The sequence below is a fragment of the Manduca sexta genome, chromosome 27 (assembly GCF_014839805.1).
Source record: "Manduca sexta isolate Smith_Timp_Sample1 chromosome 27, JHU_Msex_v1.0, whole genome shotgun sequence".
Taxonomy (NCBI): domain Eukaryota; kingdom Metazoa; phylum Arthropoda; class Insecta; order Lepidoptera; family Sphingidae; genus Manduca; species Manduca sexta.
Window position 1 is genome coordinate 9807234 of NC_051141.1, and position 23420 is coordinate 9830653.

The 23420-nt window shown below is 34.4% G+C and overlaps 1 protein-coding gene across 1 annotated transcript in view; it reads right to left on the bottom strand.

Annotated features, from left to right (window-relative positions):
- LOC115447964 (peroxidasin) overlaps window positions 1-23420 on the bottom strand; it is a 39509-nt gene that overhangs the window by 13064 nt on the left and 3025 nt on the right. Inside the window, exon 2 of the mRNA XM_030175262.2 lies at window positions 3446-3661. Coding sequence (XP_030031122.2) covers window positions 3446-3661 — 216 coding nt within the window. The remainder of the gene's footprint in view (window positions 1-3445; window positions 3662-23420) is intronic.

The window sequence follows — 23420 nt, forward strand, 5'->3', positions numbered from 1 at the left end:
GTTCTAGTCCCACAAAAAAAACTACTTTACCAAAGCTAGATAGATACCGATGTAAGCACTTACTGGAATTCTAACATACTTTTTAACAGCCGCTATTTCGAAAAAACATTTACATTTCGTCACATCTATTTTATATATCGCTAGTAGAGCTCTCTTTGATACTCATGTACATTGTATATTTCATACCTACTTATATATTTCGCTGTCTAATGTTATTAAGGAAAAATTTAAAGGAAAAACAAAATCTTGTTTTTAATGTAGGTACTGAGTGTACAGACAAAATATTTTTTTAAAAAACAACTGAATCATAACTCATTACTCAACTCGTAAATCAATGGCACATAAATATGCCTTTTTAAATTGAATAAATTATGGCTTATTTATGAACGGTTATGTGTTTAAAATTGAGGTCAATTATTGTTATTGAACGAAATATATATGCCAAAACAGAAAATCGTCTCCTTATCAAATATCTATTATTCTAATCCACTCATACTTGAGAACAACAATAATTGTAGTCGTGACCGTCTCGAAATTATTTGAATTCAATGACGTTTTGTTTGTCCTTAAACAAGTGTTTGCGGTTAGATATGCAATATTTATAACAAAGCAATGACATCATTTTCTGGAGAAACTATTAAACAGAGACGAGCACATTCTCGCCATAGTTACATATCTCATTAGAACATACCATTTATAAACTCGGTGAGTTCGTAAATAACGATGTAACCTACGTAAAGTTTTGCGCACGGATTTCGCTTATTGCAACGGTAAAATAACTTTATGAAGAAATAGTTTTAAACGCTGTTTAGATATTTACACTGATATTTATAAAAACCTCTGTTTACAGCTATAAAATTTTTTGCTATGACTTTAAAGAGATGGTTATAAGCAGTCTTATTATTAGGAAATAAAAAATCCCATTTATCAAACCGTTTAGCTATGTAAAGAGCAAATATTGGTTCCAGAATCTGATTTTGATACAAAACCAGTAACAGACTGTATGATACAGAAATCCTCACTCAACTAGATAGGTATTACTTACGCAACAAATGTTTTAGCATCATGAATGAAATCATTAGTTAGATATTAAATTACTTTGAATCTATGACATGAGGACGCGGTTATTATTATTATGATGACACCTACGTCAATTTATGAAGATAGTTGGTACTACATATTTTAAGTGGTATTACCCAGAAATTTGATAAATCGTTGTATTATTTTCAATTACAATTTACTGTATAGACTCGGTGTTGGATTTGTCAATATATCTCATAATCCCACGGTTTAGGGGTAACAGCCGCCTAGGTGGCGACTTATTTAAAAGTAGGAGCGGCACAAATAGGCCAATTTTCTGAAAATTTTATGCGAGACGTCAAGTATATGTAGCTTACCTGAGGGAGTTTTCTTTAAGCTTGCAATATATTCGGTAATATGTAGATAGACTCAATGTTCATAATTTAATAAATTCAAAATAAACGCGTTTATGAGTAAGGTCATATTATATCATAGAACATATACACTATAATACATTTAGGTGAAGCGTCTGTCCGAGAGGTCAGGTGAAGCGATGGGAAAGTCGACATAATTCTGTTAAGTATTCTTATTTTATTTTATGTTGCTTTGTGTGTTTAAAATAATATTCAGTATCATGAACTGTCCTCAGTTTAAGATTTTACTAAAATACATTTATATTATATAAAACATAGTAAAAAATATGACACAGTTTTACCTTACTAAGGGCCTGTTTGACAGCTTCTGAGTAAATTCCTTAGATAAATGTCACTATGTAATCTATGCTCCCAAATAGGTAAAAATAAAGTCAGTAGTGTACCTATGTACTATCTACATTTAGTTTTATACGATAACTGTCAAATATAATTGATTTAAAACTCGTGAAACAGGCCCTTATTAACTATAGTTGATTTGCATATTAGAACAAAATAAATATTTAAAAAAGAAAAAATAGAGTCGATTATTATTAAGTTTATATAGATTTTTTTTTTGTTACCTTTATTTCATTGTATTTTAATTATTGTTATTGTTCACTCTTTCCATACCTGTGTTATTTATTAATGGAAACTTCGCTGGATTCTGTAACATATTCTTTAATTATTTATATTTGATATTTTTTGTTTGTTTCCCAAATATTAAATTAATAAATAAAAATAAATATTATTCAGGTATGATCGCATTACAAAATCATGATTAATATCTTAGGATAGTCGTTTTCACGATGAAATGTGACTTAAACCGTTATGTAAGACTAAAATCCTGTCTTAGTATTAGAATCTACCTGTTATTTATACCCGGCGCTATCTCGGCCTCTTAACGTAATTATTCAGTGTTACGGGTTGGAGCTGGAGCCGTTTTCTTACTAACAACTAGTTTAAAGAGTTTACTGAAATAAATCTACTCTCAATGCGATATGATATAATTAAATATCTTTTTTACAAGCTAAGAACTCGTATATAAGCTTATAATCAGCGATCCTTTTAATCTGCATATTTCGATATTATCATTTCGTATCAATGTGTGAAAATCCTACACCTCAAGCCTCACTCATTTGCCTACGTATATATAGGTAGGTAATAGAATCCAAAAAAATTGTTTATTTTGCCAATATTTTCAGGAAATCTAATTCCAGCAACTATCTTATCACGTGCTGGCGACCAGGATGGCACCTGGTTATCTAATGCTGCAGCGGCTTTAAGGAAATTCCACATTTTATCTGGTTAGATTACGCAAGCATTTAATCCGTTGCGTGAGAAATTTGGGATAGGTACTCGTGAATATAGTTATTCGCGGCGCAATTTAATCGAGCTATGCGACGGTTAGGGTAAATAAAGATAACGAAAGATAGTCTGCACACTGTCCGTTAGACGTATAGTTTGTTTGTACTTTGTCTATAAGAGCAAGCCAAGCCGTAAAATTAATAAACGCGCGTTCAAATTTATATAATAGTTGCTTTAAAAGCTGGATAATAGTGTGTACGCTTATAAGTAAGTATTTCATTAGTTTGAAACTCTAGTTTTTATTTAGTACTTAGTAATAAATATCAATGCAATATGGAAACAAACATATTCAGTGCACGTCGCCGTTTAATCTATATAAATTTAATAAACTTCCGAGTGGTTTTCCACCAACATGTCATCAAAAGTTTTCTGAATGCGAGAATGTCTCTTTAGTTACATTCACGGAGTTGTATGACCACGTTTCATTAAATAGTCTGTTTGAGGAACTTCTCTGTATAACGTTTCCTATTTAACGGATGCAAATTTAACTTAACTACAAATATTGTAACTGCGCTATGAAATGCACCTGTTTAATATTTATCACGAACCACTATAGCGCTGTCGGAATCTCCATATTTCGCTTATCTCGCTGTTCGTTGCGCTGAAAGAATGTGCCAATGTAAATATGGGAACTAGGATGTACTCACAGTTGTTCCAAGTGAACTAATTCCTGGAAAACATTAGCGTCTATGTGTTGGATGCGGTTACGGTACAGATATAAATATTTAAGCCGCCGTAAGCCATGGAAAGTGCCCGTACGCAACGCTCGCAACCGGTTGTCGTTGAGCAGCAGCGACCGTAGCTGGTGGAGGTGACTAAAGCCGCCAGGCTGCAGTTCATGGATCTTGTTGAAACGAACATCCCTGTAAGAAAAAAATCACTGTTAATATATTTATCAACACCATCTCATCTTCGTATGATGATTTACATTAAAATTGGAAGACCGTTTTTTTTTTCAATGTAAATATTTAATTAAGCAAGAACTTAACTCTGACATTTTTACTAAAAATAACTAACCTTTTGACTGACATTATCGAATATAACAAATAATAAACCGTTAGTCTGCTGACATTTTCCTATCGACTGGTAGAAAAGCCTTTCTACCTGGTAGAATATGTTAGGTCACTTCGCCAATTGACCTAACATATATTTTAAATAGCCCCTTTTATTCCTATAAGTACCTACTGCAAAAGCTTAAATTGCTTTTTTATGAATTAGGACCCTGTAATGGCAGCACTGTGATATAGTTTTTCGTAATTATATTCCAATACTAGCTTTTGCTCGCGGCTCCGCCCGCGTTATAAAGTTTTTCAGGCTAAATGGTCCCATTATAAAAGTAGTAGTTTCCCGGGAGCCTATGTTCTTCCCAGGGTCTCAAACTGTCTCCATACCAAATTTCATCTTAATACGTTGGGTAGTTTTTGACAGACAGATGCAGCGGGGGACTTTGTTATATAATATATTTTTTAGAACTTTTTAAGTGAAACAATCCCGTCATACATCATTGTTGCATAACTTTAACCGTTTACGCAGCGCACGCAACGGAAGCTCTCAAAACTAATAAATTGTACCCGTATTTGAACATGTTTCATTACTGCTCCGCTCCTATTGGTCATAGCGTGATGATATACAGCCTATAGCACCCCATAAATAAAGGGCTATCCAACACAAAACGAATTTTTCAGTTCAAACTGGTAGTTCCTGAGATTAGCCATTACTGCTCCGCTCCTATTGGTCATAGCGTGATGATATATAACTTAGAGCAATCCACGAACAAAGGGCTATCCAACGCAAAAAGAATTTTTCAGTTTGGACCGGTAGTTCCTGAGATTAGCCATTACTGCTCTGCGCCTATTGGGTATAGCGTGATGATATATGGCCTATTACACTCCACGAACAAAGGGCTATCCAAGGCAAAAAGATTTTTTCAGTTTGGACTGGTAGTTCCTGAGATTAGCGCGTTCAAACAAACAAACAAACTAACTCTTCAGCTTTATATAATAGTATTATAGTATAGATTTTAACAGCCAATTTTTACGTGACACTTTATTAAAATTCTGTAGAGTCGCAACTTGTGCCTGAATCCGGAGTCTATTTAACATAGCACTAGACAAAGGCCGGCCTTTTTCCCAAAAAGGTTGACGTCAGGAAAGCTACCGACCGTAAAAAACTAAGCCAAATCGTTTCTGCAATATGTATGAAGTATTTTGCATCGACCCCGTATGGGAGTGAGATTTAAATTAAGAATATGATAAGAGGAGCATAATTTTACGTGTACGATTATCATTTTTAACAGGTCGCTTAAAACCAAAATCTGATAAACATTAACCATTCCGCTACACTTTAAATATTGTCGTGGGTGTAGCGTTAACAAAAAGGTACCCACAGGTATATTTTAATAAACGTACACTCATAGTTCTCAGTTTGTTGGTAAAAATATTCTCATTTAACTTATACGCGGAACGAAATTTGCATTACGGAGTATCAACGTATGTATGGTTCGAAATTTCTCATTAATTATGTTTAATGTAACATAATTAATGGGGAATATAATTATTGAAACGTTTATAACAAATCGAAAACCGCTTATGTAGCCATAGGGATTGTTTACACGAAACGAATAAACACAAAAGTTATTAATGGAAATGTATTTCAAATTAATTTCGCAGGAAATACTCGCGTTCATCAATTCCACGTTTCTATTAAGTACCTGTAGTCAAATGCACGATCTGTATTTACGGGGATAAATTACGATACGAGGTTGAGAACTATGTTAGGTAAATTAAGTATATTAACATTTCACTAGGCAATAAATTGATGTCCACATTTTGAGCGACATTCTAGCTAATGCTGCAATATCATGTATAAAAGTACTTTATGAAATTGTGGTATTTTAGAAGTGGTATGTTTTCTTCTCTTGCAGTTTTCTCTAATATACTAGCTATTGTGTGCGACTCCGTTCGCGTGAACTACAAAAATAATTCCAAGGATTAATTAAACCGTATTTAGTATTTACCCATTAGTTTTTTCGATTTCCTGTAACGCTATAAAACAATGTTCTTAATGTGAGTTGGGTACCGAGACTGAACATTCCATCGGAATACTGTTTTGTTTATTAACGGCGCCTTCGGTCGAGCAATTAAAGCGACCTAATTAGTTTTTTTTGGGATGTAATTACCGTAGTCATATGAAGAAATAGTTTTCGTGGTTTTATTCGGTACTGGGTAGGATGATAGGCGGTAGTGCCGAAGTCCATATAACCCAATTCCTGCCATTAGTAATTAACACTACAAATAAGTCGTAGAATAAGATAAATTTATTTTATTTATTTATTGTACATTAAAATAGTGGTACAAATTTGAAATAGTCCCTGACTCCCAAACTAGCGTAGCTGTATATCAGGAGTCAGTTACTTCCCATTATGAGGTTGAATTTACTTAAGTTTAATGACAATAGAAAGAAAATCTAAAAATATAGGTACTAATGACACATTACAGCATTATCTGCGTGAAAGTGTGTGTGTGTGTGTATGTGTGTGTGTGTTTGTGTGCACATGGGTGTATGTGCATGAGTGTGAGTATGTGCGTGTGTGCTATTTTATTATGGCCTCTACATCATCATAATTTAAATCTAATAACCACTCATGAATTTTGGATTTTAGTTGTTTTTTGTATTGTTTCATCTTACTCTTCATATTTAATTTATTATATAGTGTTGGTACTAAAAAGGAATATTGTCTTTTAGCAAAGGCACCTCTAGGACGCGGGACTGGACAATAATCTATTAAATAATATCTTCTAAATAGAAAGTTATTTTTAAAAATTCGTTGATCTAAGTACTTCTCTAAAAAATATAAGTATTCAGATATAAATGATGACATGAGACCGTAAACTGACAAATATCGAGGATTTAATAACTTCTTATTGTTAATGAGCGCATATAGGTATTTACATGCATAATTTTGTTGCCAGAAACAATAAAGATAGTTGAGGCAGAGCGAATTGCTTGGAATATACCTAGTTTCAAGTTTTTAAAACACGATTATAACTTATTCTGCCTTCAAGAACAATGCTTGAGTCTTGCGTTAGCTAATATCAGTTGGCCTTTCTTAGGTTTGATAGTCATAAAGACATGCAAGATACAGTTCCTTGCGCGGGTTGCTTATACACTGGTCACCAACTTGTTCTAACCACCGAAGAAATAATACCTATACCTACGCCTTGGGATGCGTTCCTGTCTAAGTGAATTGTTTTTCTTTCAGTGTGGTGGAGCTTTTGTATTGAATGCTACAAGCTGCGTTCCGTTTGCAGAGCAAGTTAATTTTACATTTATGTCTGCCGGTGGAAGACTTTATACAAAACACGTCACACAACTAAAACAGGTTTAATTTCACGAATGCAGTGAGTCGGCGAAACACATTTATTTAATGGCTGAGTCGCCTACTCCCGGTCATGTACTACACTTACTTTATGTTTTATGGAAAAATGTATCATCGAACGGTGCGATTTAATTAAGGGAATTTAAACACACATTAAGGGTGTGCAATGTGCAATAAGTATATGGAAAAACAGAACGATACAAGAACATGTAATACATCTACTCTAGTATGCTCATTTTCGCCGTCACGCGCTGTCCGGTCCCCTGTTTAAAGGGATTCGCACCGCCCAAAACACGTTATTAAAGCGCTGCGACATCGGCCTATTTAGGCATTACGCCACAGTACCGCTTTGATGTGTGTTCAATATACGAGATTACCCACCTTTATATTCAACGATAGTAGTTAATTAAAATATAGAGAATATTAGTATAATCAGCAATAGCTCAGCGGGGAGTGGAACGGATTACAAAGACGGGACGAGGCGAGACGATCTCAGATTGAATCTCGCCCTCGAGGCATGCACCTCTAATGTCTCTGACTTACGTTAATATACATTGTTAAGTATTTTCGTAGCTTTAGCAGCGAAGAATATAAACGTGTAACAATCTACATAAACGTCCTCTCATATACTTCCTTAAGATTTCAAATATATATTCAATAGATGCTCTCTCGCATCAACTTAAACTGGTGCCCAAAAGCCTTGATCTCCCGAGTTCTGAGGTAGGCTCTGGGTGACAGACAATATAATAATATAATAGTAAAAGGTTGTAGAGCTATTCTACAAAAAAAAAATAATAAGATATACTTTTTACAATATACGAGTATGCTTTTGATATTATTTTATAGTTCCGTTAAGCTAATAACTATCATGACATCTGATGAAAATATACGATAACACCAGTGCCACTATCGAAATCTTTTTTACTGTATACCGATTAGCGTGAAATACCTACGTAAAGTCTTAAAAGGCAAATCTTCAAATATTTTTTGTGAACGCAAAAAAACCTTCATTAATAAAATAAATATTCATTAAAATCAATTTCCTAGTTTATCTTAATGTAGTATATGTATACTCGTATGGTAAATTATTTATTTCGAAAAACAAAAATAATATATAAAAAAAGGCTAATCATAATTTGTGGCTTCATTTTAATGAGCTTGAGTTAGCTATTTTATTAATGTTTTTATGTTCTTATCATAAGAAACCAAAAATAAAATTAAAAAGGAAGTAATTATAGCTAACAACATAGTAGTTACATATTCATACGTTTTGTCCGCTAAAATCAGTAAGTATTATTATATCTAATTACTTTGTGAATGTTGTCTTTGTCTGTAAGTTGCATGCATATCAGCCAATTCTTTACTCGAATACCTACTATGTTTTCTATACTAAAGATATCTATGCTATTATTAAATAGTATAAATAATAAAAGTTAAAACATATTTTTTCATCGTATATTGTTATTACAATAGTATGTATGTATGTAATACATATTGTATAGTTATACTTTCTATAAGGCTGTGGGTTAAATGTACATCGTAAAACAAAGGGACGCCCTTATAGACTTTATCGTGAAGCAAATTTTGTGACTAGTGGGTAGTGACAGGTTTGATTGGATAGTCCAGTCCGGGAAATCAATATTACTATCATAATATGTCAATTGCACTGAAATTCGCAATAGCAACGTGGGGCGGATGAGGTCTGTAAACAAAAGGGTTGATGGCATATTTGTTCCCGTTGCAATGTCAAAGGCAAATTAATGAGTTTTCAGAATACCGTTTTAAACGCTCCTCGGGACTTTAACGTACCATTTCCCAAATTAATCAACCTTTGAGTAATAAGCGACAAATAAAAGGAATAGAGATTCGCAATTTAGCTTACTTTTTTATTAGGTGCATTGTTCGGTCATAGCACATGTCCCTTTTTTGTATGGCCGCTGGTTCTTTATTTCGAATAAATTTCGACCAACCGCAAACTTCTCTATCGATACCTATTATTACCTATATGAAGCTTGTTGATTGTTTGTTCAAACAGGCAGATAGATGAGGCGGGGGACATTGTTTTCAAATATATTTTTTAGATCTTTTTAAGAGGAACGATTCCCTCATATATGATTGTTCTGTAACTATAACAGTTTACCCAGCGCAGGGAACGGAGACTCTCAACAGAAGTGAATTTTCCCCGTTTTTGCAACATTTTTCATTGATGCTCCACTCTTCTTGGTCATAGGGTGTTGTTAAAATGTCCATAGTTATATAAGTAATTTTAATAGTTGTTTAGAAATAATAATAATTATTCTTATGCTTTGTTTTGACGTATCATAAGTGCAACTTTGTTCGCCTACGTGATTAATTTTATTTATTTAAAAAAAGACAAATAGTATAGACGGGCAATTCGTAATAACATTTCCAACAATATTGTAAATGCAAAAAATGGTGAAAATAATTGGATATTTCTAATCATGTTCACAATCAGGGTAGACGGCCTTAGTGACGTAGTTACCGACTATAACGCTAAGATTTCCCGTTCAATCTCAGGGTCGGGCAAAATGATTTTGGCCAAATAAAGTGAAAATGATTTTAGGCATTACATGCAAAAACAGGCGAAAATAACCAAAATATGGAAATGCATACAATCGGGTCTCTAGTAATAAGTAATGAGTACTACTTGTACTAAATCGTTTTAAATTATTTGACAATCATTAATCTACAGTATTGCTGTCTTCTCTAGGTATGTAGTAACGCAGCTGCCTAATATTTTACGTTGCCGAGCACAAGTTCCTTGAACACTGCACTCAAGAATAAAGGTAAAAGCTTTTTGAAGCAAGACTATGTGTAGTTTGAAAAGTTCTGCACGGACGTCTTACAAAAGATTTAGAGCAGGATATGATAGTCATTAGTATAATGGCTGCCAAATTTCTCATAACTCCTGTTTATCTTCAAAATGTTTCAATAAGTAAACGACGTGCTATTTTGATTCAACTATTTGAATAATTTTATTATGACAATTATTTTACTTCGGCAGATCTTGAGAACTATTCGGTTCTCGGTTGTCAACATAAAGCTAATTAAGTATAGAGGGCGCCCACAAACTAATATAAACAGATCACAGAACTAGCACAGCTAATTCCCATATTTAGGAAGTTTACTATGTAGTTGTGATAACCAAAAAGGTTCTGGGGACGCAGTGCATGTATCATCTGTGTATATAACTATATACATCAGTGATTTAACAGATGTTATTGCAACTCTAAATTACCTCTTAAAGATAAATATAAGTATGTAGGTGGCAGAAAAAATCGATACTCAATAATTCGTTGAGTGTCATAATTTTAAAGAAATATTATTATATGGCACTTAACTAAGCTTTCTTTTCTTCACAGCTTTATATACAAATTACTGTACCACTTAATGTTATTGTATACGATTTAGTGTCCTTTGGTTTTGGCATATAAATTACTTCCATGTTACATCGGAATTTGCTACGCTGGTGCATAATATTTATTATTTTCGCAATATGAATAGCACATTGACACATTGACACACAACAAATATTAGGATGTTATGTTTGTTCACATTAAACTTTGTTGGCGCCTCTGGCGAAAATATGTTCGTAATCTCATCAATCGCACAGTTTATAATGAGTCACAAACACGTCCCGCCTACAAGTGGTCACCCACAATACCAGCTGCTGAGCATTCTAAGTACTTCAAAGCTGTGAAAGCAAAAGTAATATAGAAACATAATTCCATGTTTACTGAATAGGTACCCTTAGCGCTTTACCATAATTTATGAGTACTAAAACTCATCATCTTAGCAGTAAAATAGATATAACTAGCTGGAGCTATATCTGTGCAGATATGTGTGTGTCATTATTGTTACAACTGCCTGCTGGATACGGCCCAGCATACATTGGTGTTTTGTCCAGCCCGGGAAGAGGAACGCAGCGCTCTTGATTAGTCGTCGTCGTGGTCACCTCTGCGAGGTTGTCCTCTCACAAAAGGAGAGTCCGACAGAAATCTACTATAGACATCTAAAAGGCTCCTTCCGCTCTGTGGATTGGAGGTGTTTAGAGAATTGCACCATGATATCCCCTACCAGAGAGGCGTAAAAGGAGACTAATGGCAGCCATCGGAGAGTCACGAGCGGGCGGCACGATGATATTTTACTTTTGTATTGTTTAAGTATATTGTTATTACCCCGAGATGGACGGCAGCGACGCTGGTCTCACGCTTCCTATGACGCACAGAGTACATCCATACATAAGAGCTTTTGAGTCCCCATCCCCACAACAGGAGACGGGGTGTAATAGACGGCACCACGCAGGGGCGATTACGGACGACGATTAAACACTCTTTGTCAAAAGAAGCCACCGCAGTGTTCAGTCGGTATTACTACTAATATAGTGTTAAGTACACGGCCCGGTGGACATCCGACGTTTCCTAACTATCCGGACGACTTAAAGCTGGATTTAAGGCCGGCGAACCCAACATAACCCTATAGGTCGCACTCCATGAAGGCTAGGCGGTATAGGTTAATTATTTTCACTGTGAATCTAAAAGATGGTCCTAGAATATAACTATCGTAAAATGTGTACACAAAATACTCAAATCAATGTGTAATATTAGGAATATTATTTTCATTTGATAAAGCAACACTTGAAATGTTAGCATGGTTCGAATGACTACCAGCAATCATTTCATTATAAAATTATTGGTGTACACGTTATAGTTTAGTTAATATGCTAACGACGACACCACATGCTCACCTGCGTTCAGTAAAAAATGTTTCTTACATAAATGTTTCAAATACATATTTTTTTTTAAATATTGGATGTTACAAGTTACGCATACGTTACAAGTTCAAGTGCAGCATTTTATATAAATTACGATCAGCTATGCGACAAGGACTACTAGCGAGTCCAGAAAGCCCAATACTATAACTCGACCAACGGTTTTGACAATACTACTGTCGACACAATATGCCATTTCCAATTCCAAACTCATCGACCGCCGCATCTGCTAGCGGCTAGTATTCCTTGCGGCTAATAATTTTAAGCAAGCAGTCACTCGGTAAATTAATAATATGAAAACAACATTTTGCCAATTAAACAAAACTCAACAGCGATAGTAACATAGTTTCGTATATTAAAACTATTTTAATAACTGCTATAAAATATAAACATTTAATAGGTATCGTTCGAGGAAAGAGGGCTTAGGTAGGAACGTAAGCCCCGTCCCATGAACATTTTTATCGGGAGTCTTACACTTCATAACTTGTTATTTTTGAATACTTAACACAATACCACGTCACTTGCTGTCATACCAGCGAGTATCCCGCCAGTTAGCACTGTGACTGTATACCTATGTGTGCATTAACGCATCATCTCTAATAAATGAATAATAAAATAAATACTTCCGTAATTTTTTTATTATAAAGTAATTTAAAACTTTATGTTTCCTACAGGTATTGCAATATATTGTCTATCTTTAATGTTATTATTAATACCTTCTTAATTTATAACTATTATTATTTATTTATTTATTTATGATCACGACCACTCTGTCAAAAGTGTATGTCTATGAAAAAGAAGAATTTATTAGTAATGATATTTTTATAAAATCATACTCTGCGATTATTCCGACGTCTTCCTAATACAACACGACTACAAGATCATCTTAATTTCGTGCAAATCCACAAATAAACATATTGATGTCGAATTGGTGTCCTAATTAGCATAAGAGCGATGCAGGCGCGCGATTAAAATGATTGATTATAATCTATTCGCAAGAACTAAGTTTGTACAAACGCGCGAGCAAACACTTTGATGTCGATAGATGTACAAATTAAGGTGTACGAATTAGCTGCAGTTGATATTTACAAAACTAAACCAGTAGAATAGCGAGTAAAAAATTCTACCTGACATATATTTCTTATTTAAGAAACATAATAATAACACGGGTCTAATAATTGATACCTGATATAATTTTTTCTGATTTAAAGTTTCTTTTTATTTAAACGAAGTATGCCGTAAGGTAATTAACGATGTGCGTAAAAACATAAAAAGACAGATTGAATAGAAGATATCATTGCATATGTTTTAATTATATCGTATGAAACCTTACTTAAATAAAGATCAATATTTTTTTGGCTTTGGAATTAGTTTTTCTTTTTTTAAAAAGTATTAATTTCAGCTTTTTTGTTAATTATAAAACACTGCTACGTGAGCCCAGTACAAAAAGAATCATTAAAATCCTATTTGATTTTAGAGTTTCCTTCTGCATCTTAAAAGTTCAAAGTTCTATAACATTGAAATGAAAAGGGGGCTATTCCGAAGCTAAAGAAAATCCAATACACAAAAACTCATTTAAATCGTACCACGGAGTAAAAAACAATCTATGAACAAACAAAAAAAAATACGTCGTCCTTTAGACTCGGTTAAAAAGAGTTGAAACTTTGAGTTCGTGTGTTTAATATTCTAAAAATAGTTAAGTACTAAGATCTAAATGTATTTTACAAAAAGGTTGTCATTATAGTTACAGTATAAAATATATACTTAACAGAGTTGTTTTTTGGAAAACTAATAATTAGTGTTAAACTAAAGTTAATGCTAATAAAGAAGTTGATCGCAAGATATACTATACTTATTCGTTTTTCTGATTTTTTTTACAAGCGCTACACTCCCCTATATACTTGGAGAATAAAACATTATCTATTTCTACACACAACTCATGTTGAAACGTTAACTGATTTCTCCCATTCCTGAATATGCACAATTAAATACTGCGCAAACGTCGACTTTACCTTTGTTCATGTATTCTATTTAGTTATTTACAATGCAATTGTGTTCTGCATCTACTAGGAACTCAATTAGTACCTTGGTGAATAAAATGTTTTCCGCTAAACATTTTATAGAAAAGCTTCTTATTTGATCTTTTTTAGTTCGTTCCTTTTAAAACTTTTAGTACCTAAAGATCTTTATCTTTATTTATCTGCGTAAGTTTTTTTTACCCATGTCATGAAATAATAGCTTTTGCTTACCGCTCCGCCCGCGTGCAAAAGTTTTTCTAGAAAAAATATTTTTCTATGATAAAAATTAGCCTATAGCACTCACAAACTATTGTAGTTCCATAAATAATAGAACGTATAGATTAAACTTATCAAAATTCCTTAAAAATATAATGGTAAATATTGTTTACATTATCAAGAGTTTACGTCAAAGTTTATACACAAACGATAGGGTGTGGCACGCCGCGCCTAACCCGTTTATGGTCCATAGAGCTGCTTGTGATATCAATCAGAGTCTAACAATTGCAGCTAATAAGGTAGTCATATTGTGTTTTAGAAGAGCGAGAAGCGTGACAGCCGTGGCTTCAACAAACATCGATGAAGGCCACCGGATCCATTACTTCAAATAAGTACGTACAACACTCGTTGCCAAATGTAATGTATACACATGCTATAATCAAATTCCAAAATCTTCAGAACTTGCAGCGATTGATTTGTCACAAATAGATGTCGAAAAATGGCCCAAAGTTTACGAATTAACAAAGGTAATAAATATAAATAATGCCTTTAACTCCTTATTTGTTATCCTTTAACAATTATAATTTTAAGTAGGTATATATTAGAGCGTTTGAGTCGTACTTCATAAAGCCACTAAATTCCTTATATTATAACTAGTAGAAAATGAATAAGCGCATAATGAAGATCAATAGACAAATTTATAACTGACGTTGACCTTCAGTCTTAAGAATACTACTGTTTAATCAAACAGCGAGGTGCATTTTATACATGGTTGCCGTTCTAAAGGTGTTAGTTTTCTATTACTTATTTTTCACAGATAATTGTAGTGTCTTGTACGTGTGACAGTATTAACTAGCACGGAGGGTAAGATTTTTAAATTGTATACGTACCGTTTTAATTATGTGCACTAATTTAACACACTCATTACTTTGTTTTGTACTTTACCTTCAAATGCAATAAATCATTGTACGAAAAACTGTTTAAATAAATTTCTTTCTTTCTTTATTTCGACTTTATCAGATTTCTAACAATGATTAATAGAAATATTATATCTGAATACAATTGCAAGAAAATGTTAAAATATTGTCAGGTACCTATAAAGTCGATAATAATATGGCATAAAATGTAAGCCCCCCATTATGTCGCTTCGCATGTAGTGAGCTTTATCTCTCATTTCGTTGGCTTTAGTGCTGTCAGCGGCTGCTAATTTAATTATCCCGAGGTCGGGGAATTTTAATTTATATATTAAAATATTTTATAGTAATAATGGTGCTGCGTACTATTCTGTTCCATAGGTTAAAAAAATCACATGTCAAGTGTACGTAAATATCACTCAATAGTATGGTAGAACCGCCTCAGTGACTAAATACAATAAATTAAACAATTAAATAAAATTTATAATCTATTGTTTGACAATTATTAAATATTATTAATTTCATCACCAAAACCTCTTACAACGCTGTAATTATTATAAGCTAGAAATGTCTTGTCGGGACTCTCTGTTATCCACTAGGTATCATAAAACAATACAAAATACTTTCAACATTAATTAATAAAGAATCAATGAATAAGCAATTATTGATAAAAAAACACAATCGACAGCACTTCTTTTGCCGTATCTCTGTTCGTTGAGAAGTGCGGTTAGTTTACTTTTACCATAAAACTGTGCATGCGATTGTTTTGCGCTACGTATCGTCAGAAAAATATATTCTTTTTACAATTTCATTTCTGGATAAAAATTGATTACCTATCTTTGCTTGTAGTTTAAGATCTTTCTCATTTTGCTTTATAATTTTTAAACTTTATTAAAATACATACATACAATTACATTGTGTTCTACATACCTACATTTTAGCTAATCTTAGATACTTAATTGGCGCGAGGCAATAACTCAATTTAGGAGTAGAATGGCGGTATCAAATAGCTGCATCACTAGGCAAGAAACAATAATGTTACCTATTAACCTTATAAAAGAAACAATGGGTAATATAATATCAAACAGGCATCAAAATCTATGTATATCCATGCGTCACTATTTCATTAGGTTCACACTCCACACCCAGCAATGAGTATGGCTCATGTAATACTAATAGACATAATATAACATTATGAACAGAAATAGGGGAGATGCGGGATTCACTAAATGTAACTAGATTTAAAAAATAAACACAAATGATGAGCTATAACAGACAGATTGGATTGTGGAAACTGATTGCGATAAAACATATTACCTGTATATTTTAACCCAATTTAGAAATTTAACCCTTCAACTTCGGCGAGTTTAATAATTAATTATTTAATCTATTGTTAAGCGTTAACATTTCACAATATAAAAAAAAAATAACTATTTGACCGAGCGTTAACAATTAACGCAGAGTTATATAAATTAACTCTAGAACGTGAAAGCGGCCCTAAGTATCTCAAAATTTATATGCAAGCGCTCCTCCGTCTTCCGTTTTTGAATACAAATCGGTATTATTAAGCATCAATCCAACTGTATGTTCTTAGCCATGTTTGATTGAAATTTTATAAAATTTTACTTTTGTTGCCAGAATGAGGCAACGTTCTTACAATAAACCAATATTCATAACAAATATTTATAAATAACCGGAATGCTGACGAACAAAAGAATGACGACCATTTTTCAACGATTGTCCACGTTTCTGTATATATTCCACCTATGAATTTTCATGTCACAACTTTTTCAATGCTTTTATTAAATTGGATCGAAGTGTAGTTTGTGAAGCGCATATATGTATAATAAATTTTGACCACCTACAGCAGAAATAGGTAGTTTATGGAAATACATAGAAATACGAACACAATTTGAACTTAATTTAAAACTTTATAACGTTTCGATATTGTTTCTAAGTCGCCATACAAGGGATTAATTGATATAAATAACATTTTAGTGAAATGACTCAATCTTCTATAGTTTTATTATATTTCCATTTATTCACGTACCGTGAAATACTTAATATTAAACCATAACATCTTTAATGATTACGTTAAGCTTTCTGAAATCAAGACTTTCGAATGTTTATTTTGCAAAACATTAGACATAGTTTAATTTTAAAAATATCCACAATATCGTTCCAAACAACGCTGCTACGACATATTGTTACTAAAAATAACTTTCGAGAGCAATAAAGACGAAGTAGTTATTGTATACAGCAGCAGATTTACCTCGGTTTTCGGATACTCGAATAATAAATAGGAAGTTTAAAAGTGTGAGATGGAACTAGGATCCAGGGAAACACTTAATTTTGATATTCGCCAAATTAAAGAAAATCGCTCAATATTTCTCATACCAGAACAAATATTACACAAGATTTTATTGTTAAAAATAATTGATCAATTTTTTTTTAATTCAGCGGTATAGTCAATGTTATTTTGCTTCGTAAAAGAAGTTTTGAATGCCTTTTATATATAAAAATGACACACGCTCACCCTCTCTTCTTTTATTCCTAAAGAGGTAGGCTGGGGCGCAAATGGTGAACCCACCAACCGCCGTGTGAATTCCATCCCATGATGTGATGGGGGACGAGCGGGCTGAAAGTAGCTGAGTAGAAAAACACCATAACACTTTGTCTGACTCTAGAATCGAACTAGAAACCTCAGTTAGCACTACAGTTGTACCATAATACAACTACGCCACCGAAGCAGTGTCTGCCACAGCAATTAGAGAGGAGCAATATTAATTAAAGAAAATTTAGAATAGTTTTCTTTATGATTATTTTTTATATATTTTTAGTTATTGAGTTAAATTTATTTGTCCTTTAAAGTTCTTTAATATTTTTGAAATAACTAAATAATCGACTGGACATATTTAATCGTAACATCCTGATTTCTGTGTATGGTATTCAAATAATTACCTCGAATTGTTTGAACTGGTGAATTGATTTAAACAAATGAGATGTGTTTGGATTTGCCGCGATCCGCACAGCATACATTATACAATCACAAACACATAAACACTTGACGATTGTGTAACGTTAGAAACCATGCGATTTTTTTTATACTTTTTCATTTGAAGACAAAGAGTTTTCGAACTATAACCCTCTTACCGAATTATAGTTACTCACGTTATGATGAATACGTACATCAAACCCAGGCCGTTTAAGATTGCATACACATTACAATGCAAATGTATTTGCACAAATGTTTTTGCCGATGTTAAATAAGAATTCAACAAGTTGTGCCTGCGTGAAGCTGCTTTGTGTGGCTTTCACATATTCGTACAGGTTTTTTATTTTATTTATTCAACTGAAACAAATCTGTACCCTTTTCAAACCATACCACAGCTAGTAAAAGATCATCATCCGTCATCATTCACGTAGAGCACGGCCAACGTGCATATTCAATGGAATGAATACTATCTAGATTCCAGTGTTATCAGCACAGATTCAAAGTAAAAGTAAAGTATCAAAGCGGATTCCACCGCCACATAAACTAAATCTTATATTAAATTTTAAAATAAATATTGTAGATCAAAATACATCAACATGGAATTTTAGTAGATTAAAACTTGTATTTATGTAGTTATGAAATACCCTTATGGAATTACACAATACAAAGATTTTGGGGAAAGGAAGGATCTTTGTCGGTCATAAGCTGTGAAAACTACAATATTTAAGTCTGTGGCGGATTATCGCTACGAGCAACGGATAATATTTTTCTCGGTTGGCAAACCAGAGGGGAGACCAACATATCCCACCATTGCCCTCTATTAACACCGACACGGGAACAACAGTCAGTTCTAAAAGGCTTATGTACAACGGACAATTCCCTTTTACATGATACTTAAGTATTTCCCTCTATATTTTATAACAAATCACACAATTGTGACCGTTCCATTGTAGAGACCGGCCACCGTACCCACAAGTCGTATTAAAACTTTCCAACTTACAATAACAAAACAAAGAAACCTATCTACTTTTATTCATCAAGAAATTATTCTAGTCTAGCAGCTGCACCCTCTTGACACCTACTTAAAACCCTTTAGGCATTCGAACAACTCGACTTATAGCCGTTTTCAATAAACAATCTCAATATCAAAATTTCAATCCGATTCCTAGAATGAACCAATAAGTAATTTGTAATCATGTCAAAACAAACTTAGTTCTGATTGGTCCATTTTAAAGATAGAAAAAAAACGATTGGGGTCGTTTATCGAAATTGGCGGTTAATCGCTAATAGACTTTGAAAGTCCAACGTTGAAAAATATTCACATTTCTAATAGTACAAGCAACCATCTATTTTCGTTAAATACGATGGCAATAATGAACGCGAATTGCTCGCAGCGGTTTTAAGTAAAATATGGAATAGCGTACAGGGAACGGACTCCACGTGTTGCCTGTCACAGACCATTTTACGTAGCACCTATGCGGCTGCGGCAGAAATTGTTGATAGTTGGGGCATATTACTACTCAGATAAGAGAGTTTATTTATAAGGATGAACACAATTATGGTTTGTGCAAACTTATGAATATATTTTGTTTTTGGCCTATAGATCGCTCTAAGTATAATATTATTAAAACATTTCACCTGATCTGAATTGGCAAATAAAATAAAAAATCAATTCGAAAGCGAATTTTGTTCTCACTAAATAATATTGTAACTGCAAAACTTTGTGAAAATCTTTGAAAGTAAATTTAGAAACAGCTGAATGGATTTCAGCACATATATAGACTATTCTTGAATTAAAATATAGACTTTTGGCCTCGTAACTCGCGTACGAAATAATTGACTTTGTATGTAGATGGCGCTGTCATCATACAGATGGCACTATAGCTATGTACCTTAAATTATAATTAATTCTACAAGATGGATGCACAGCGTACCCTCGAATGGGACAGAGCGATTCCAATTTATACGTGTTTAACACTACATCCTACCATTTTTATACATAACAGTTTCAGTATTTTTCTAAAAGAAATTATAATTAACACTAATTTTTGTAAGTTAAAACTGTGGCGTTTGAAGAATTCCACCACGGTATCCCCGACCTGTCGTAAGAAGCGACTAATAGGAGCCACGAAGGCGGTCGTCGGCGTTTGCATTTCTGTGCATCTTTTGCACATTTTTCGGTTGACCCCCGGGATGGACGGCAGTGTGTAGTTGGCCTCACGCTGCCGTAGACGCCGAGGGTGTCCTTCAGTGCGCGGGGGCTTCTGAGACCGCGCAGGGGCGGCTGTGGTCGTAGACTTAGACACTTCAACGTCAGAGAAGCCCGCAGCCGCCCAAAGACTTTTTCTACGAAACCAAAAAAAAAAGGATGTCCTAAACACAAATATGTTGACAACTTTCAAGTTTGTCGACTGAAGTATGTATGTGTCGACTGTCGAACACAAGTACCGTATTCAGAAATCTGTGGTCTGGTGGTACAAAGATTTAGAGGTTTTGATAGCAAATAAGGCTTTTAACGCGAGCAACACCTTTTTTTTTGTTTTCGCGGAGGAAGTGCCTTATGACTACCGCCCAGCCTTCGCGGTTAAGGGGGGTGGGCGAGGTTATGTTGGGATCACCGTGCCTTACGACCCGGCGTTGAGCCGCCTGGATTTGTTATTGACGTTCGGGCGGCCGCCGGGCCGAGTCCCTAACCTATATACAACGCACGGCATACCAACTAAAACTCCGCAGTGGCCCTCTTCGGCGCATTAGGGACGACTGCACGCTTGATCTGAGGGAAATGTCTAAGTCGTCATGCCATCCCTGCGCGGTGCCGTCTGTTGCGGCCCGTCTCCTATAGGGGTGGGGGGGAGCTGGCTCCGAAGCCCCCGCGCAACCGAAGGACGCTCTCGGCGTTAACGGCAGCATGAGGCCTACTTTCCACGCTGCATTCCATCCCGGGGGTCATCACAATGTGTCAGATGTGCACAAATGTACATTAAGGGCGGACGGCTCCCGCCGACGTGCCTCCGATGGCCCATATTAGTCGCCTTTTACGACAGGCAGGGGATACCGTGGTAGAATTCTCCAAACGCCCCTATTCCACAGGGCGGGACGCGAGCAACACCTACTAGAAAATAATCTAATATAAGATGCATAACTATATTCTAAGACCACTGCAGTGGCAAACCATAATGCATAAAGCAAGCTCGTTTGATGGTAACCGATTAACGTAGCTTATAGACGCTTGCTTCTCTAGAATTGAGCGCATCACTATAATAATAGACCTATTGTTCCTTTCATACCTTGAACGGGCCGAGCAATAGCGAACTAAATTTACCTGCATGTAACAGCCCTCAAATAACATAATATACTTACTATGATAAATCAAGAAGGTGGTGTTACAATCATTATAAATATGAATAGGTATTTTGTGAGTAATCGCTTTGGCATTGAAAATGTATGACATCAGAAAATACATTTGCAAACAAAAATAAATATACGTTAGAATAAATAGTTATATTTTATGTACATATAAACGGGAACTATATTAGACAAAAACAGAAGTTCATATAAATTGTTTGTAAATGATGAGTGACCCACAATGTCAAAGAACCCATTGAAACAAAAACCAAACAAGTGCAATTTGAACTTGGGCACCGAGGGCTCAATACAACCATCAAGCAGGTACGTATCAAAGTAATATTATCTAAATTCAAACTTTACAAGCTTAACTTTGCAGTTAGATCCCTAAACACGGTTGTTGCACCAACCGCAAATAATACATTAATAATAATAATAATAAGCCCGCAGGGGCGGCTTTGTGGCGAGCCGACGGTGAGTGGCGACACCGCGTTCCCTGATTCCGTGGGGGCTAAATGAGACCCCCTGACCCTTGGCTTGCCTTAACTGGCCGGCTAGGGGTGGAAGTCGCAAGAGCTAAGAACCTCAGCTCCAGGGTGGAAGTGCTCAATCTGCGTAATAGCGAGGAAACCCGCTCCGGGACGCGATAGCGACCCGCGATGGTGAAATCGGTGCACACCTCTCGACACAACTAGAGTAATGTATCTTAAAGGGGCCTCTACGTGTTGGATCCATGTCCCCACGCAAGCCTTCCAAAAGGACCGGCCTTTATGCCGTGATTTCCCGCAGGAAAGATACAACATAATAATAATATCAGCCCTGTATTATATACTTTGCCCACTGCTGAGCACGGGCCTCCTCTACTGCTGAGAGGGATTAGGCCTTAGTCCACCACGCTGGCCTAGTGCGGATTGGTAGACTTCACACACCTTCGAAATTCCTATAGAGAACTTCTCAGATGTGCAGGTTTCCTCACGATGTTTTCCTTCACCGTTAAAGCGAACGATAAATTCACAAAGAATACACACATGATTTTTAGAAAAGTCAGAGGTGTGTGCCCTTGGGATTTGAACCTGCGGACATTCGTCTTGGCAGTCCGTTCCACACCCAACTAGGCTATCGCCGCTTAATATAATACATTAGTAGTAGTAAATTCGTTTTATTTGTTTTCAGATTATTTTTTACATGCGAAAGATCCTATAGGTTTTCTTTCTTATAAAATAGTAAAATATACGACATAAACGGTCATATATTTTGATCACGTTGACTTACAAATTAGAATTTTTCACAGCTGAAAGAGACCGTAGACCCGTGTATATGCAACTTGATACTTCTACGCGTTCATGAGAAAAAGTATCTTGACACATAGATGGACAACAAAATTATTCTAAAGAGTTCCTTTTTTAAGTTCGGAACTCTAAAAATTGGAAAGTCAATAGGTAAATGAATGGTCCAGTACTTATGTAATTAATAAATACCTAAGTTAATACCTTAATTACACCTTTAGCTAAAATAATTTCTTAATTAATTAGAGTTATTTAATATTCATTAAATATATTAATATTACTTATATTTGTAAAAAAAAATATTGTTATATCAGGGTACATAATATAAGTATTTGTACATTTCATAAAAATTGTATGCCTATGGCGAAATAAAAATAAACGTTTAATAACCTATAGCCAATATTTTATACCATTGAAAATTTCTATTAATTAATATGAAATTCATATAAAATCATTTTTTTTTAAATTGATTAACTAAAACATACTATTCTTTAGTCATAATAGGAATATATATATATATATATATATATATATATATATATATATATAGGAATTGATAAAACTCGCATATCTTCTAAAAAGTTTTTGTACCGATCGTAAAGTAAATTCATTGGTGCGAGTTGTACTTGCGCAACGTGAATTTCTTGTATAACCATGTAATTTTCTTTATTCAAATAT